Below are 15323 nucleotides of genomic sequence, written 5' to 3' on the forward strand. Positions count from 1 at the left end.
CAAATTTTGAAGGATGCAGTTAAAGTGGTATTTAGAGGATAGTTTTTAGCTTTGAATACATTTATTTTTTAAATGAATGTTATACTCGGTGGAATAAAAGCAATAGAGAAAATGAGATGTAGAGCCCATAAAAATGGGTGTTTCAGAGGAAAAACATCCAGCTAACTCGAGCTCTACACAAAGCAGTAGGTTTGTAATTTATTGGAACCCTACACCTCTACGAACTGCCCCCCACCAACCCATGGATTAGATACTTCATTCTTGGCCAAGTTACTGAATTTCTCTAAGCTTCAATTTTTTAACCTGTAAACAGTGCGGATAATGGGACTTTCTTCTCTGAGCTGGTTTGAGAATTAAATGAGATAATCCACAAAAGGCACCTAGTGCAGCATAGTAAGTGCTCAATAAATGATTCCTCTTAAAATCATCCTTTCCAACTCCCAGAATGGATGATTCTAACTTAGGTACAATGAAATTTAAGACAAATATGAATGCCAGCCAAAAAAAGTCTAATCAATAAAATCTTATTAATAAATTAAACCTTCATTTTTATTTTACAATACTAATGTAGATTTGTTTAAAATATATTCTTCCCCCATTAGGGAAGATATTAAAATAGTGTTTTCTTTCTATTATTATTATAGAAATGAAACACACAAGGATCAACAAAAGCTAGTCTATTGTTATTCATAATATCAAATCCAAAAATTGACTTCTATTTCAGAACTAAAATGAAAGCAGAGAAATGTAAAAAAAAAAAGTGCTAAAACTAAAGCTGTGAAAAATTTATTCTCTTTATTTTCAAAATATTCTATATGTTTTTTAATGTACCTTTCAGAAAAGACATGGAGTTGAAAATGGCCACTATCTGTACTTTAATGGGACTGTAATTCCTTTAAAGTCAAGTAGCATATAATAAATTGATCAAAACCAGGCTTTCACTTACTCATTATTACTGTTCTCCAAAAATGGTTACAGGTCTTTTTTTTTTTTAAGATTATTTATTTATTTATTTGACAGAGAGAGACACAGTGAGAGAGGGAACACAAGCAGGGGGAGAGGGAGAGGGAGAAGCAGGCTTTCTGCAGAGCAGGGAGCCCGATGTGGGGCTCGATCCCAGGACCCTGGGATCATGACCTGAGCCGAAGGCAGACGCTTAACAACTAGCCACCCAGGTGCCCAAAAATGGTTACAGGTCTTTAACTTTCCCTGTTCTATTTTTCATTTCACTGGAGAATAAGAACCTTCTCTAACCTTCGACAACCTATGTAAAAATAAACTCTAAGAACATTTTTCTCACTTCTTCCCAGATTTATTGTCCAATATTCATTCATTACTTTTTCTTTAATTAGAATGTGATAATATATATTACATGATAAACAATACACTGTTAGATTCTAGGTTTCTTCTCCTAGAAAATAACTTTATTTTTTCTTTTTCTTCCAGAAGGAGTCACTATATCCTGTTTATAGAACACTTTGCCCAACCCATCTTTAAAAAATGTATGTAGACCCATCTTTTAAAAATGTACACTAATGAGGGGCGCCTGGGTGGCTCAGATGGTTAAGCGTCTGCCTTCAGCTCAGGTCATGATCCCAGGGTTCTAGGATAGAGCCCCAAGTCTGGCTTCTGGCTCGGCAGGGAGCCTGCTTCTCCCTTTCCCTCTGCCTCTCCCCTGCTCATGCTCTCTCTCTCTCTCTCTCTCTCTCTGTATCTCTCTGTCTCAAATGAATAAATAAAATCTTTTTTTTTAAATTTTATTTATTTTGACAGAAAGAGACAGCAATAGAGGGAACACAAGCAGGGAGAGTGGGAGAGGGAGAAGCAGACTCCCCGCTGAGCAGGGAGCCCGATGTGGGGCTCGATCCCAGGACCCCAGGATCATGACCTGAGCCGAAGGCAGACGCTTAACGACTGAGCCACCCAGGCGCCCCTGAATAAATAAAATCTTTAAAAAAATAAAAATGTACATTAATGAGATAAGTTTATAAACACATTAAAATCCATTGTATATTTTGAACAATGAAAGCAATCAGAGCTTGAGCAGCATAGTTGGCTGGCTTTTGTACAGTAATTGTATCCAGTGTTTCATGCTGAACTCTTTTTCCTTTAATATGGTTGAAACTATGCCTCCTTGGGTTTAGAAATCTAAATGTTATTACTTGTTAGCCAGTTTTCATTCCCCACAGTGGGGCTATGCTCTTGCTTGTGGGTCTCTCTCCACAGGGTATAGCCTGCTGTTCTCAGACTGAGAACATTTGCAAGCAAAAGGAGAAGAAATTGGGATTAGGTAGCGACATGCTCTCATTTTTATGCATGGTTTAGCCTGTAACCTTGGTGTTCATTTTTTGCTGTGCACCTGGCCGGGCTTCTATATGCTTCTAGAGCTCTTTGTAGTCTTCACAAAAGCATGATCCAAACACGACACGCACTGTGGTTATTGCTTCTTACGCTGAAGTTATGGGTGGATGCATCAGACCGTGTGTCCTTCTATAACTGTACATTTAGGACACTGTTGTGGCTGGAGGGGGAATGCAACAATGCTGAAATATTTGAACAGTAATCTTTCATTTTCTAATAAAGATAAAATTCCAAAAGTCTAAAATAACTGTCACTACAAAGAAAAGTTAAAGAATATCTTTTCTTCCTAAAGGATCACCTTAGCTATCCCACCAGCACGTGAAGACATTGACTTTATATTTGTTCATTTGTCTCCTTACTAATCGTGTGTTTTTGCAATGAGATGGTAAGCTCCATGAGGACAGGGACTGTGTCTGATTTTTTACTGCACATTTCACCTACTGCTTAGCACAGTGCCTTGCTACTACCTTGTAATCTCTAAATAAGTATTTGTTAAAATAATGAATAAGTAACATAAGAAGTGTTACTGTTCTCAATAATGGTAAAATCTAGTTAAACAGAATAGAATGTCTACTGAAAATTTTAACATCTTTATAACTTTCTCCTTAATCGCACAAGAAATGTATATATCATTACTTTTTAGGGGAAGGAAACAAACATTTATCATACCCACTGTGCATCAGGCACTCCGGTATTGTGCTAGTTTCAATGCTTTGCAGAAACTCATATTTAAACATTATCTCCTTTTCTTTTTTTCCCTCTTGCTTGTTTTGTTTCTTAAATTCCACATATGAGTGAAATCATATGGTACTTGTCTTTTTCTGACTGACTTATTTTGCTTAGCATAATACTCTCTAGCTCCATCCATGTCATTGCACATGGCAAGAAAAAGAGAGAGAGAGAGAGAGAGAGAGAGAGAGAGAGAGAGAGAGAGGCAAACCAAGATACAGACTCTTACCTATAGAAAACAAAACTGATGATTACCAGAGGGGAAGTGGCTACGGGCATGTGTAAAGTAGGTGAAGGGGACTAAGGAGTGCACCTGTCGTGATGAGCAATGGGTGTTGTATGGAAGTGTTGAACCACTATATTCTACACCTGAAACTAATATTATAGTGCATGTTAACTAACTGGAATTTAAATTAAAACTTTAAAAAGTGAAATTTTAAATAAAATAAACAAATAAAACACTTTGTAAAAATAAACATCATCCTAAAATCAAATTTTTAACACATCAACAATCTATTCCTACCTCTATCATTGACTGTTTCACTTTGAGAATTCTCTTAACTTTTATACATGAAACTAAAAATTAAAAGCTATGAAGTAAGAATTTAATATTACTAATCTAGTTAGCTCCTCTCTTACGAGGAACCATAATGGAGCAAAGTTTCCACCTTGGAATTTTCCAAATACTAGGCTTACCTCTTTCAACACTATATATTTTTTTAAATTTAAACTCTTTTTAGTGAAAATATTTTTAAGCAAACTATGTATCTGTATAGTCTTAACCAAAATGTCTGGAACATGAGTCCATCTTTTTTGATAATCCAGATAAGGATAGTGGTAAAGACAGTAGGGTGGTTAAGAGCAGAGGTTCCAGAACTAGACTACATAGTTATAAATCCTGGCACTACTGCTTACTAGCTGTGTAATCCTAAATAAGTTAACTTCCCTGGGTCTCTGTTTCCTTCTCTGTAATATGAGGATAATCTTTTTTTAAATTTTTTATTGTTATGTTAATCACCATATATTACATCATTAGTTTTTGATGTAGTGTTCCATGATTCATTGTTTGTTCATAACACCCAGTGCTCCATGCAGAATGTGCCCTCTTTAATACCCATCACCAGGCTAACCCATCCCCCTACCCTCCTCCCCTCTAGAACCCTCAGTTTGTTTTTCAGAGTCCATCATCTCTCATGGTTCGTCTCCCCCTCCGACTTACTCCCCTTCATTCTTCCTCTCCTGCTATCTTCTTCTTTTTCTTTTTTCTTAAAATATGTTGCGTTATTTGTTTCAGAAGTACAGATCTGTGATTCAACAGTCTTGCACAATTCACAGCGTTCACCGTAGCAGATACCCTCCCCAATGTCTATCACCCAGCCACCCCATCCCTCCCACCCCCAAACACTCCAGTAACACTCAGTTTGTTTCCTGAGATTAAGAATTCCTCATATCAGTGAGGTCATATGATACATGTCTTTCTCTGATTGACTTATTTCACTAAGCATAACACCCTGTAATATGAGGATAATCTTACTATTTACCTCTTAGGGCTATTCTCAGTATTAAATGATGATAGATGCAAAATACTTAGAACACAGATGCAAGGTACATAGTAAGTGCTTAATAAATGCTAGCCGAGAAGTTTTACTTTATTAAAGGTACTGAGCTCTTAGTTTCTCTCTACAATATGATATGGCACCAGAATGCTGTTTTTGAGTTCCCATATAAATTTTATTTTGTTTTCTGCATAAATTTTTAGTTGTTTTCCTGTTTCCCACCTCAATATTATTTGTTAATTGATGCCTCTAAAGTGCCTCTTCTAAATGTGATGTTTCATCCTATTATGGGTTTGAGAAATCAAACAACTGTAATGGTTAGAAATGTGTAAAAAGAGGAATCTCCAGTGAAGGCCTCAGGGGCTTTCCCAAGAATATGGTATGGAAGTGTTAACACAGCACTCAGGAACATCCATTTCCACTTAGAGGTCCTTCTGGCTTACTTACTGTGTTCTCAGTGGTGTCTGGGAAAGTTGGAAATACCAAAAAAGTGACCTATGGATTAATGAGGTACTATTGTTCTAATTCTGTCAGGCATTGGATTAATCAAAAACAAATGAAAGGTTGGTTTTGCACTGTTAATTTTCTAAAATTATTAATAAACTACCAGTGTAATTATTAAGCTTGCAATCCAAACAATTTTTTAGTGTACATTTGAATCAATATACAGATCCTAAATTACAAGGCCCAATTTCTAAAAAAGCTCAAGCAAAATAAAATGTTTCTGTATGATGGAATCCATAGTTCTGAAGTGGAGGTTATTAATTCAATGAAAGGGAGAAAATCTGAATCGCCAAAAGGGCTAAATGAAATAAGAATTAACGGACGAGTGAACTAATATTACACTCTATGCTAACTAACTGGAATTTAAATAAAAACTTAAGAAAAAAAAGAATTTGTGGATAAGTTAAAAAGAGAAAGGAATTAGGGATTATGAACTCCTGGAAAATGCCAAAGTCATAGGGAAATTTGAAAGAAAAATAAATTGAAAGATTACAGACTAATAAAGAGAAATAAGAAAGAGTTTACCAACTCTACTCCCAATCCCTAAGTGAATAATATGCTTCCAATTTAATATTCAGTTTAGTAGCATGTCTACCTTTTTCCCCCACCGAAAAGGCACAAGAGAGACTTTGGTAAGATAACCGTGTGCATCAGTGATGATCAAACCGTCTGTTCCAGTGGCCAGATGCCAGAAGAGACACAGTGAACCCCCACCCTTGGGATATCTGAGCCTGAGCCAGAAACTGGCAGCCACTAAGCCAAAAATTTTATATTCATGTATCTTAAAAATTCATGTACATTTTGCACCCCACTCTATTACATACCAATGTGTTTTTAATATAAAAGTAATGTTTATATCAGTTGAATTATTTAACTCCTCCCATTCCCAAATCTTCAAGTAAAATTAATGCTCTAGGAAGATTTACATTGCGGTTCTTGTGGCTTCCCTTTCCCCTTGAACAACATTAATATGGTCAGAAAGGGATATGTGAGAAGCATGGGTAAAAACTGTATCTTATTATGATATGATGAGCTAAATGGCCTCAAATAATCCACAATAAATCAATAATCCAATAATCACTAAATGAAAGCTCTGATTCTCAGGCAACTGTGAAACTAAGAAATCTGAAAGATGGTGGACTGGGCCCTGCAATCTTAAGACGTCCTCTTAGCTTTTGAGCTACAGTTCTTATAAAAAGATCAATAATGATGTCTTCCTGCTCCAGTATGTAATTAGTGTTTCCCTAAATACATTAGCTTCAGAAGTATTGAATTACCTAGAAGGATCAGCACCACAATGAAACAAATAGTTGTTTTTTTGCAAACTAGTGATTACCAATACAGAAAACCCACTGAAGTCCGCTTGGTTCAACAAGACAAAAGGCTAAAAACACTAAGACAAAAAGTAACAAAGCAGCATGATCAACCCAAAATCCAGGAAGATGACACTCACCCTCATCCTGATAATCAGGCAAAAAAGGGGCATCGGATGTGAGAGAAGGGCGGTGAGTTCCACTCTGATTATCATCGGAGCTGTCCTGTCCAAGGTAACTTTCAGCTTGGTCTCCCCCTGAGGGACAAAAAAGAAGGAAAATAAGATCATGCTTTGGACATCTTTATAAAGCTCTTTGTAGATGTCTTCTGATACTCATCCCTGCCCTCCTCTGAAAGATGTATCTTTTACTTGGTGGACATGGCCGCTATCCATAAACATACGAGAAACAGATAAATAAGAACAAACTTACCTGGATGGGAAATTTTCCACTCAGCTAACTAACTAGAACTTAGAAACCGTTACCATAGAGTGGGGAGACCTCTTGCCACCCAGAGAGAAACTTCTCCATCACACTTAAAATGAAAACACAGCTATATAAATACATATTCATATATACTGTCTTCCATTAATTGCAACCTTTACCCCGAATGCCTGTTTCTCTTTATATTTCCGGATGGAACAGAATAAATCACACAAAAGGTTAACCTATACATAATACAGTGTAACAGGTCAGTATTCTTTCCTTCTCTAAAAACTAAGAGACTTAAAAACAGAGAGCATCTAGACTTTGCTGGATTCTATTCCAATTTAAATCATACTTGCTTTGCAATCTTAAGAAAGTTGTCTCTTTATAATTCTAGTTTACAGCCTATGCAACCAACCTCTTAGGAATTCTAAAAGCCCTAAGAAGGTAATATTTGTTCTGTAAAATGGCTTTGATGAAAGGTAATGTATATGCAATACTGAATTATGCAATTAAAACAATGCTAATCCCTTTTGGGTGTTTTCAACATACATTGGATTATATTTTGTAGAAGTGGCCCATGCTATTATGATACTTTAAAAGGTTCAGATGGAAGATGTTCGATCATTCAGAAACCGGAAGAAAAGGCTCTGCATTGCAAATGGCTTTCCTTAAAATCCCCCAAACAGAGGTACAGTCTGTTGATAAAAGGACACCAACAGCTGCTCAGTTCATTTCACAAACATGAAAAGGGGATTTTCAACTGAATTTAATATTATCTCAAATACTAATTTCCAAAGGAAATCACCAATGCTAATCTCAGTAAACACTGTAGAGTTTTGGCCCTGGATTTCAACGAGGGAGCAGTGAAACCAAACAACCTACATAGAATCTGTATTGCCTCACTTTAAAGGTTTATTTCCTACAATTAAACTGGAAGGATAGGGAGGATATAAAATGATAAAAAGGGAATGGCTGTAGCCTTCTCTTTCCATAAATTAGATGATCATAAGAGTCTCTTCTATGAATGCTCAGTGGTAGGTAGCTTGTCCATAACTGAGTTGAACACCTGCAGATACAGGACTTTAGAAATAAAGTATGGATTTGATTGTGGAAAAGAAACAACAACAACAACAAACAACAACCTCACACAGCAGTCTTGGCCAGAGCCAGAACAAATCCTCTCCTTTATTAGGCTACTGATCAGGATACAAAGCTTATTATAGTTATGCTTATAGTATCGCTGTGAAATTTCCCTTATAACCAGAAAAATTCTCAAATACTGGACTGAGGGTTGAACTACTCAAATTTTACATCAGTGTAATTTGTAAATCCACTGAAATATTACCAAAACAATCTAAATGGACTGGCAGATAACCTGAAAGTGAGCTGTGAGGTTAAAGGAATTTTAAAATAATAAGCCTAACCAAAATCTGTTTTTAAAAGAAGTAGTGGGGCACCTGGGTGGCTCAGTCCGTTAAGCGACTGCCTTCGGCTCAGGTCATGATCCTGGAGTCCCTGGATCGAGTCCCTGGATCGAGTCCCGCAACGGGCTCCCTGCTCAGTGGGGAGTCTGCTTTCTCCTCTGACCCTCCCCCCTCTCATGTGTTCTCTCTCTCTCAAATAAATAAAATCTTAAAAAAAACCAAAAACAGAAAAAAAAAACAAAATAAAAGAAGAAGTAGTTTGAGTTGCCAAGTAAAATTTAACATCTGTAGGTATACTGAATGTTATTTATCAACTGTCATTCTAGACTGAAGGTTTTCTGCTTGCTTCAGAAATTTGACAAAATTACTCTTACATGTTCTAGCATTCCAGGCTTTAAAAAAAAGTTGATCAGGAGGGACTTTGTTTTGTTGTATTTTAATGAACATTTTATTTTGGAATAATTTTAAATCTATTGAAATTATTACAAAGATAGTACAGAGAGTTCCCACACACCCTTCATCCAATTTCCCCCAACTTCTTACGTAACTAGGGTATTTCTGTCAAAACCAAGAAATTAACATTGGTGCACTGCTATTAACTGGAAACTATAGACTTTATTTGGATTTCACCAGTTTTTCCACTAACGTTTTTTTCTTTTTCTTTTTTTTAAATTTAAATTCAATTAGCCAACATATAATATATCATTAGTTTTAGATGTAGTGTTGAATGATTCATCAGTTGCATATAACACCCAGTGCTCATCACAACACGTGCCCTTTTTCTGTTCCAGGATCCAATTTAATTGCATTTAGAGTTTCCATTTTAAAAATCTCATCTAAAATACCTGCCTGGATTTAACATTCGATTTATCAACTTCAGATGGAAAAGTCACTTCTGCATGTTTCCTAGGGTTTCTGAACACAGTTACCCAAGATGGGCTTTTAACAGCCAACCCTATGCCAAATATAAGACCATGCCTTTGTAAAGTATACAACAACAAAGGTATACAACTCAATGCAGCAAAAACAGAGCCTGGGTTAATACTAAAAAATGGTTGTGGTGGGGGAAATGTTTAAAAATATGTTTTACATCCGAGCGTAATTAGTTCCTGATGATGGAAATGTTGCTATAAGTGTTTTTAGTGTCACATCGAGTGGCCCAACTCCCTTGGGCACACACAGAAAAAAAGCCTATAACACTATATAAATAGACACTCCCGTGTAATTAAAATGATTACAACTACTCAAGATGCATGGGTGAAAAGTTTTATAGGAGAACCAGCAATTACTGTGGTCATTTTGGATTTGTTTAAGTTTAGAACATCATTTTTCCTTAAAACATAACTGCAAGTGATCGCTGGATTCATCTGCAGCTGAGAATCGCAGTTCCAAGAGGCCACCGCTACCGTAGTCCAGTGGGATGAAACATAAATGATCACAAACTATAGTGACAGACACTTCCATTCAGCAGCTGTACAATTAGGGCTTAGAACTCCATTGCTTAGAGTGGCTTTCTCACAAGCAAGACCCCTTGCCACTAGAGACACACTTTCCCATTGCAACTTGCTCAGAATCAATATATTTCTATACAGATATATATTCTAACACACAATATCTCCATTAATCACATCCACTACCTCTGGTCCCTTTTCTTTGTATTTCTAAACAAGATCTGGGGAAACTATATCAAGGGTTCATCTGCTATTAGCTGGTAATTTGCCCCTCTATCCTAAGTGTCATAAGAATTGGGTGCTAGATACACTCCTTAGTATATTCAATGGCAGGTTCTCCACTGAGTATTGTACTGAGGGGCCTATAAGGGGGGTGATTTCTCTATTGTTCCTTCCTGAGAATCAAACTCAATTTCATCCATGCTCCATAGAATAAGTTGGGAATTTCTGAGGTTTGGAGCAGAAATATAAAGCAGCTTTGTGTCAGGTGTGAGGTAATTATTTGCGAGGGTTTCTGTGCTATTTGTTTTTATTCCCAGTGTTTTCATTAACAGTTAATGAGTTTTCCCCCTTAATTCTGAAACAATAGCTTGGCCACTAGAAGTTGTTATTTTTCTGCCATGGATTCAACCAGCTGTTGCTGCTCCATAAACTTTATGGAGAAGTGAATTAAACGGCTAAAAACTTTCATTTCCTAATTCAATTCCAAATAAAACGGGGGGGGGGCGGAAAATGAACCATGATGATATTCCAGTTGTAGCTATTTTGACTCATAGCAAACCCATCTGATTCTGAATTTACAGGTACTATTTCGGGACAAAAACAGGCCATAATGACAACTTTACCAAAGGAATGAAAAAAAAAGATGGAAAGCAGTTTAAGCATAAAAAGTAACATGACAATAACAAATAGGTAAAACTAAATACATGTTTGCTTATTCGACATATAAAGGCTCAACGGTTTTTCCACGTTAGTATGAAGCCATCATCTTTTACTTCTAATTAATTGTGAGCTGTGTTATAAAGACTTTATTCACATCTGCAACCACTGTTTCTATGGTATGGTTCAAAATTCCCAGGGTTTGCTATCACTTCACCAAGTATCTTGGGATAAAATAAGGAAACTGAAATCAATGTAGAATTATCTGCAATTTTTTGGCTTTTGTTTTTATTGTTGCCACTGGAAGGGAACACACGACTTCTGACTCTAATATTTAAGAACCCATGAGACACACAGCTCCCTCTTTAATAAATTCTAAATAAAATGCTATAAATAAAGGCCCCTGATCCAAATCCAGTTAGGTTTCATGCTTGATAACATTAATATTGCCAGGTTTTCATGGACCAATTTAATAGTAATACAGTTCCCAAAGCTGAACTAAGAAGATTGGAAAAACTGCAGCTTGTTATTCCTTATTATAACCATTCACCTAAATTATTGAATATAACACCAACTACAGAAATAGGTTGGGTACATACGTGCCCATATATGTGAAATGTTCCTCCCATGTAAATATGTTATGGAGCCCATTTGCAACACCAAAGCTAAAGTTCTGTCAACACTTCTGTTATAAATTAGATAACATTTTGCACATACTCATGCATTAGAAAATGTATGGTATTTCCCACAGAACATCTTAGAGGCTTCACTGATTTCTAAATATCCACTTGGATTTGCGTGGTTCGTTCTTGTGATTAATCCATGTGTAGTGAAGGTCTCAAATTCTTCTCCAGTCTATAGTCTGACTTCCTGCCCATCTCTTTTTTCCCCCTCCTACATCTAGCCATAACTCAATGTATAAATATTCTTTTTCCTCCCCCAAGGCCCTGGCAGTGAGTATAATGTACTGAATGTCATTAAGTCTACAGAACAAATGACAGGTCAGGTAAAGAAAGTTCCCATTTATCATTCTCTTAAAAAAAGTTGCTCCAACAAGATCTCGAATGTACAAGAAATAAATTGAGCCTAAGGTTAAGTTTTTTTAGCTCATGATACTGTTTACTAATTGTATTATTTTCATCATGCCAAGAATAACAGACTTCTCAAGAACCTTTAGGGTTATCATTGCAGAGAATAGCACAGTCTAAATGATCAGAAATGGAACAAAATTGATTTGATGCTACAACCAAAAGGGTAGCATAGCTTAATAATATTTCCAAAGGAACTTCGTCTGTCAGGAGTGAGGGGAGGGCAGTGGTTGGACAGGAAAATGCCCATGGGAACCAACTGAAAAGTTTTTTCCCCCTTCTTCCAAAAAGTGGTCCTTTATGATGCAGTTTTTCATTTTGACCAGTAGGGTGGGCTGCAGTGTGTAGCATCACCCTAGTTCTTAAAAAAAGAAAAAGAAAAAAAAAGGTAGCCACCAAGTGAACCCTTCTGTTCCTACCCCTCCCCCACCAGAAAATGCTAAGATTTTTAACCCTTCTTAGGTTTCACACAGGGCACAACTCCTGGACATTAACAACCTGGAGGGCTGGCAGCAACAAATATAAACCAGATAATTGTATATGTGACAACACACACTTCATAAAGCAAATTATAGCCTGTCAGCAATCATTCTGGCTTTATAACAACACATTCCATCTACCACTGTTATTGTTCAACTGTTACTAAAATGGAGCCTGATGAGTTAGAATATTTTCAATAGTAATGAGATTTTGACAGAATTCAAAACATGTAAACTTAAGTATTTGGTATATATATATATATGGATAAATATTCTGTAAAATAAGTGCATTTATCATATGTCAACCAGGCAATCATAACCTGGAATTATTGGTTCATAGTTCTGTTTCCCTTGGACCACTGTATTCTCAGTGTTTAATTCTTATTATGAAACTATTCAACTGAATTCTCAACATGCTTTGACTTAGAGGAGAAAGTCAGTTACAGCAATAATAAAAACATAGCAGCTTACTGAAGTCTTACTGGATACAGGCTCTAGGTCAAGACTCTTCATGTACTATCTCATTTAATTTTCAAGATAATCCTGTGACATATTATTATCTCAAAGCTTCAGATAAAGAAATTGAGACACAGAGATTACCTAACTTACCCAAAGTCACATAAGTGACTCATAAATGGTAGTTAGGCTTTGACCCCACCTTGTCTGATTACTAAAGTCTTGTTCTAATCCACTGATCTGTACAGTCTCCAAATCTGTATGTTTCATAAATTATGATCATTACTCAAAGGCAAAGCATACTGAATGACAGCCAATGACTTGAATTTATGGCATGTGCTATTAGTGTTTTTTCTTTACTTCGGTGAAGTAAATCTATAATAAAAAGTACAAATTATTATAAATAATAGTAATACTAGTAGTCCCATTAGGTATGGAACTAATCAAATGTGGTCAGTGATTTCATGAAGAAGGAGCTGGTTCAATTCCCAGGTTCAAATTTACTGTAGTAGTGTTGTTGCTGTGATTTTTAAAATAACACCTTTTGGCATGGATTTCATACTTAGAAAATTTAGTACAACTTTGGGTTTTGTCAGATCGGTATATTAAATATTTTCTAGCACATTCTGTTTGATTTTCTTGGATCCAGGGTATCTTTGACTCTGCTTCATATAAAATGAGCCAACATACTCCACACCCAAATACAGCTTTGACCTGGCTTAATTAAAGAATGTACTTCCTTTCTGGCACCATCATGGTTTAAGTCTCACAGGAGGAAAATGCCTCAAAAAATATATAATTACATGGGGCGTCTGGGTGGTGCAGTCGGTTGAGTGACCTCACTCTTGGTTTTGGCTCAGGTCATGCTCTCAGGGTCGTGGGATTGAGCCCAGCATTGGGCTTGGCACTGAGTGGGGAGTCTGCTTGAGATTCTCTCTGCCTCTCCCTCTGTCCCTCCTGCTCATGCTCTGTCTCTCTAAAATAAATAAATCTTGGGGAGCCTGGGTGGCTCAGTCATAAGCGTCTGCCTTCAGCTCAGGTCACAGTCCCAGGGTCCTGGGATCGAGCCCCACGTCGGGCTCCCTGCTCAGCAGAGAGCCTGCTTCTCCCTCTCCCACTCCCACTGCTTGTGTTCCCTCTCTCGCTGTGTCTCTCTCTGTCAAATAAATAAGTAAAATCTAAAATAAATCAATAAATCTTTAAAATATATATATAACATATATAACTATATTATATATATTTAAAAATATATATATATAATTACACATGAATGCAGCATTTTTATTACTTATGGTTCATCTTGCTCTTAACTCCCATCTTCTCCCAAATAACAAATTGTAGTAGACTTAAGCACCCACTTTGAGTCCTGATGCATTCTAGGATCTATTATGCCCCAATTAGTTTACTGACATCTCTTCTTGAGAGAAACTGTAAGGCCAGTTGGATTACATAACCTAGGGGCCCCTGGGTGGTTCAGTCAGCTGAGCGCCCAAATTTTGATTTCGGCTCAGGTCATGATCTCTGGGTTGTGAGATCAGGTCCTGCATTGGACACTGAGCTCAGCGCAGTGTCTGCTTGAGATATTCTTTGTCCCTCTCCTTCTGCCCCTCTTCCCACTCATGCACTCCTTCTCTCTCTTTTTCTCAAATAAATAAATAAAATCTTAAAAAAAAAAGAACTACAGGATCTATAGGCTAAGGGTAGACATGAGAAAAGCTTTACAGAAGTCCAAAGAGTAAAAATAAAACAACATATGGTGAAGAATAGGTTATGGGTAAGATTAGCAGGCCTGAACACTCGAAACAACTTCTAACATCCTGAAGAGTGGTGAGTTTTCTTTGGGAGTAACAGAGACCTCCAATACAACTAAAGCTGTAATGGCAGACGGTGACAAGATTAAGCCTCCCTGTGACTACCCCACCTCAAACAGGGACTCATGTTCAAGTATGAAAACAGCATGTAACAATAACATCGACAATCAAAATCTCTCACTATCAACAATTCCATTAAACGTTTGGCCCCTTTTGGGACAGAAAAGATTTCACATGGAAGAGCATTTCCTTATCTCTAAAATTTACTTTTCCAGTGACCCTGGGTGCCTCAGTAGTTGGGCATCTGCCTTCGGCTCAGGTCATGATCCCAGGGTCCTGGAATCGAGCCCCGCATCGGGCTCCCTGCTCTGCCAGGAGTCTGCTTCTCCCTCTCCCACTCCCCCTGCTTGTGTTCCCTCTGTAGCTCTCTGTGTCAAATAAATAAGTAAATAATCTTTAAAATTTATTTTTCCTTTTTTATTAGGGTATCACTAACATGAGGAAAGTGCACAAATCTTGAGGAGGATAAGGAGGATAGTGGTATCGCATTTTAAGTTTAGGAAAATATCTTCTGGAGATGAATTGTGATCAAGAGCTATCTATTGTGGGCTGGCAAGTTTGTATAAATACACACTGGCTGACAAAGGGAGTTCGAAGACTGGTTCTTTTACTCTTTGCCTCACAAGAGTCAGCAGTAACCAGAAGCTTCCTTTGGCATACCATATAAATCCCCTTGTCCATAACTAAGCCATTCCTTTCCTGTATTAGTGATACTCCAGCCATCCTGATAAATGATAACTATTAAACAAGTTTCTGAGAGAAGTATGTGTTGACGGGAAGCGC

General features: G+C 37.0%; 1 protein-coding gene across 1 annotated transcript in view; it reads right to left on the reverse strand.

Moving 5' to 3' along the window:
• SKAP1 (src kinase associated phosphoprotein 1) overlaps nt 1-15323 on the reverse strand; it is a 274429-nt gene that overhangs the window by 189744 nt on the left and 69362 nt on the right. The window contains exon 4 of the mRNA XM_028089854.2: nt 6604-6720. Coding sequence (XP_027945655.1) covers nt 6604-6720 — 117 coding nt within the window. The remainder of the gene's footprint in view (nt 1-6603; nt 6721-15323) is intronic.

Source organism: Eumetopias jubatus, unplaced genomic scaffold, assembly GCF_037043125.1.
Source record: "Eumetopias jubatus isolate StellerSeaLion01/CBP00866 unplaced genomic scaffold, mEumJub1_p1.0 scaffold_10, whole genome shotgun sequence".
Classification (NCBI taxonomy): Eukaryota; Metazoa; Chordata; class Mammalia; order Carnivora; family Otariidae; genus Eumetopias; species Eumetopias jubatus.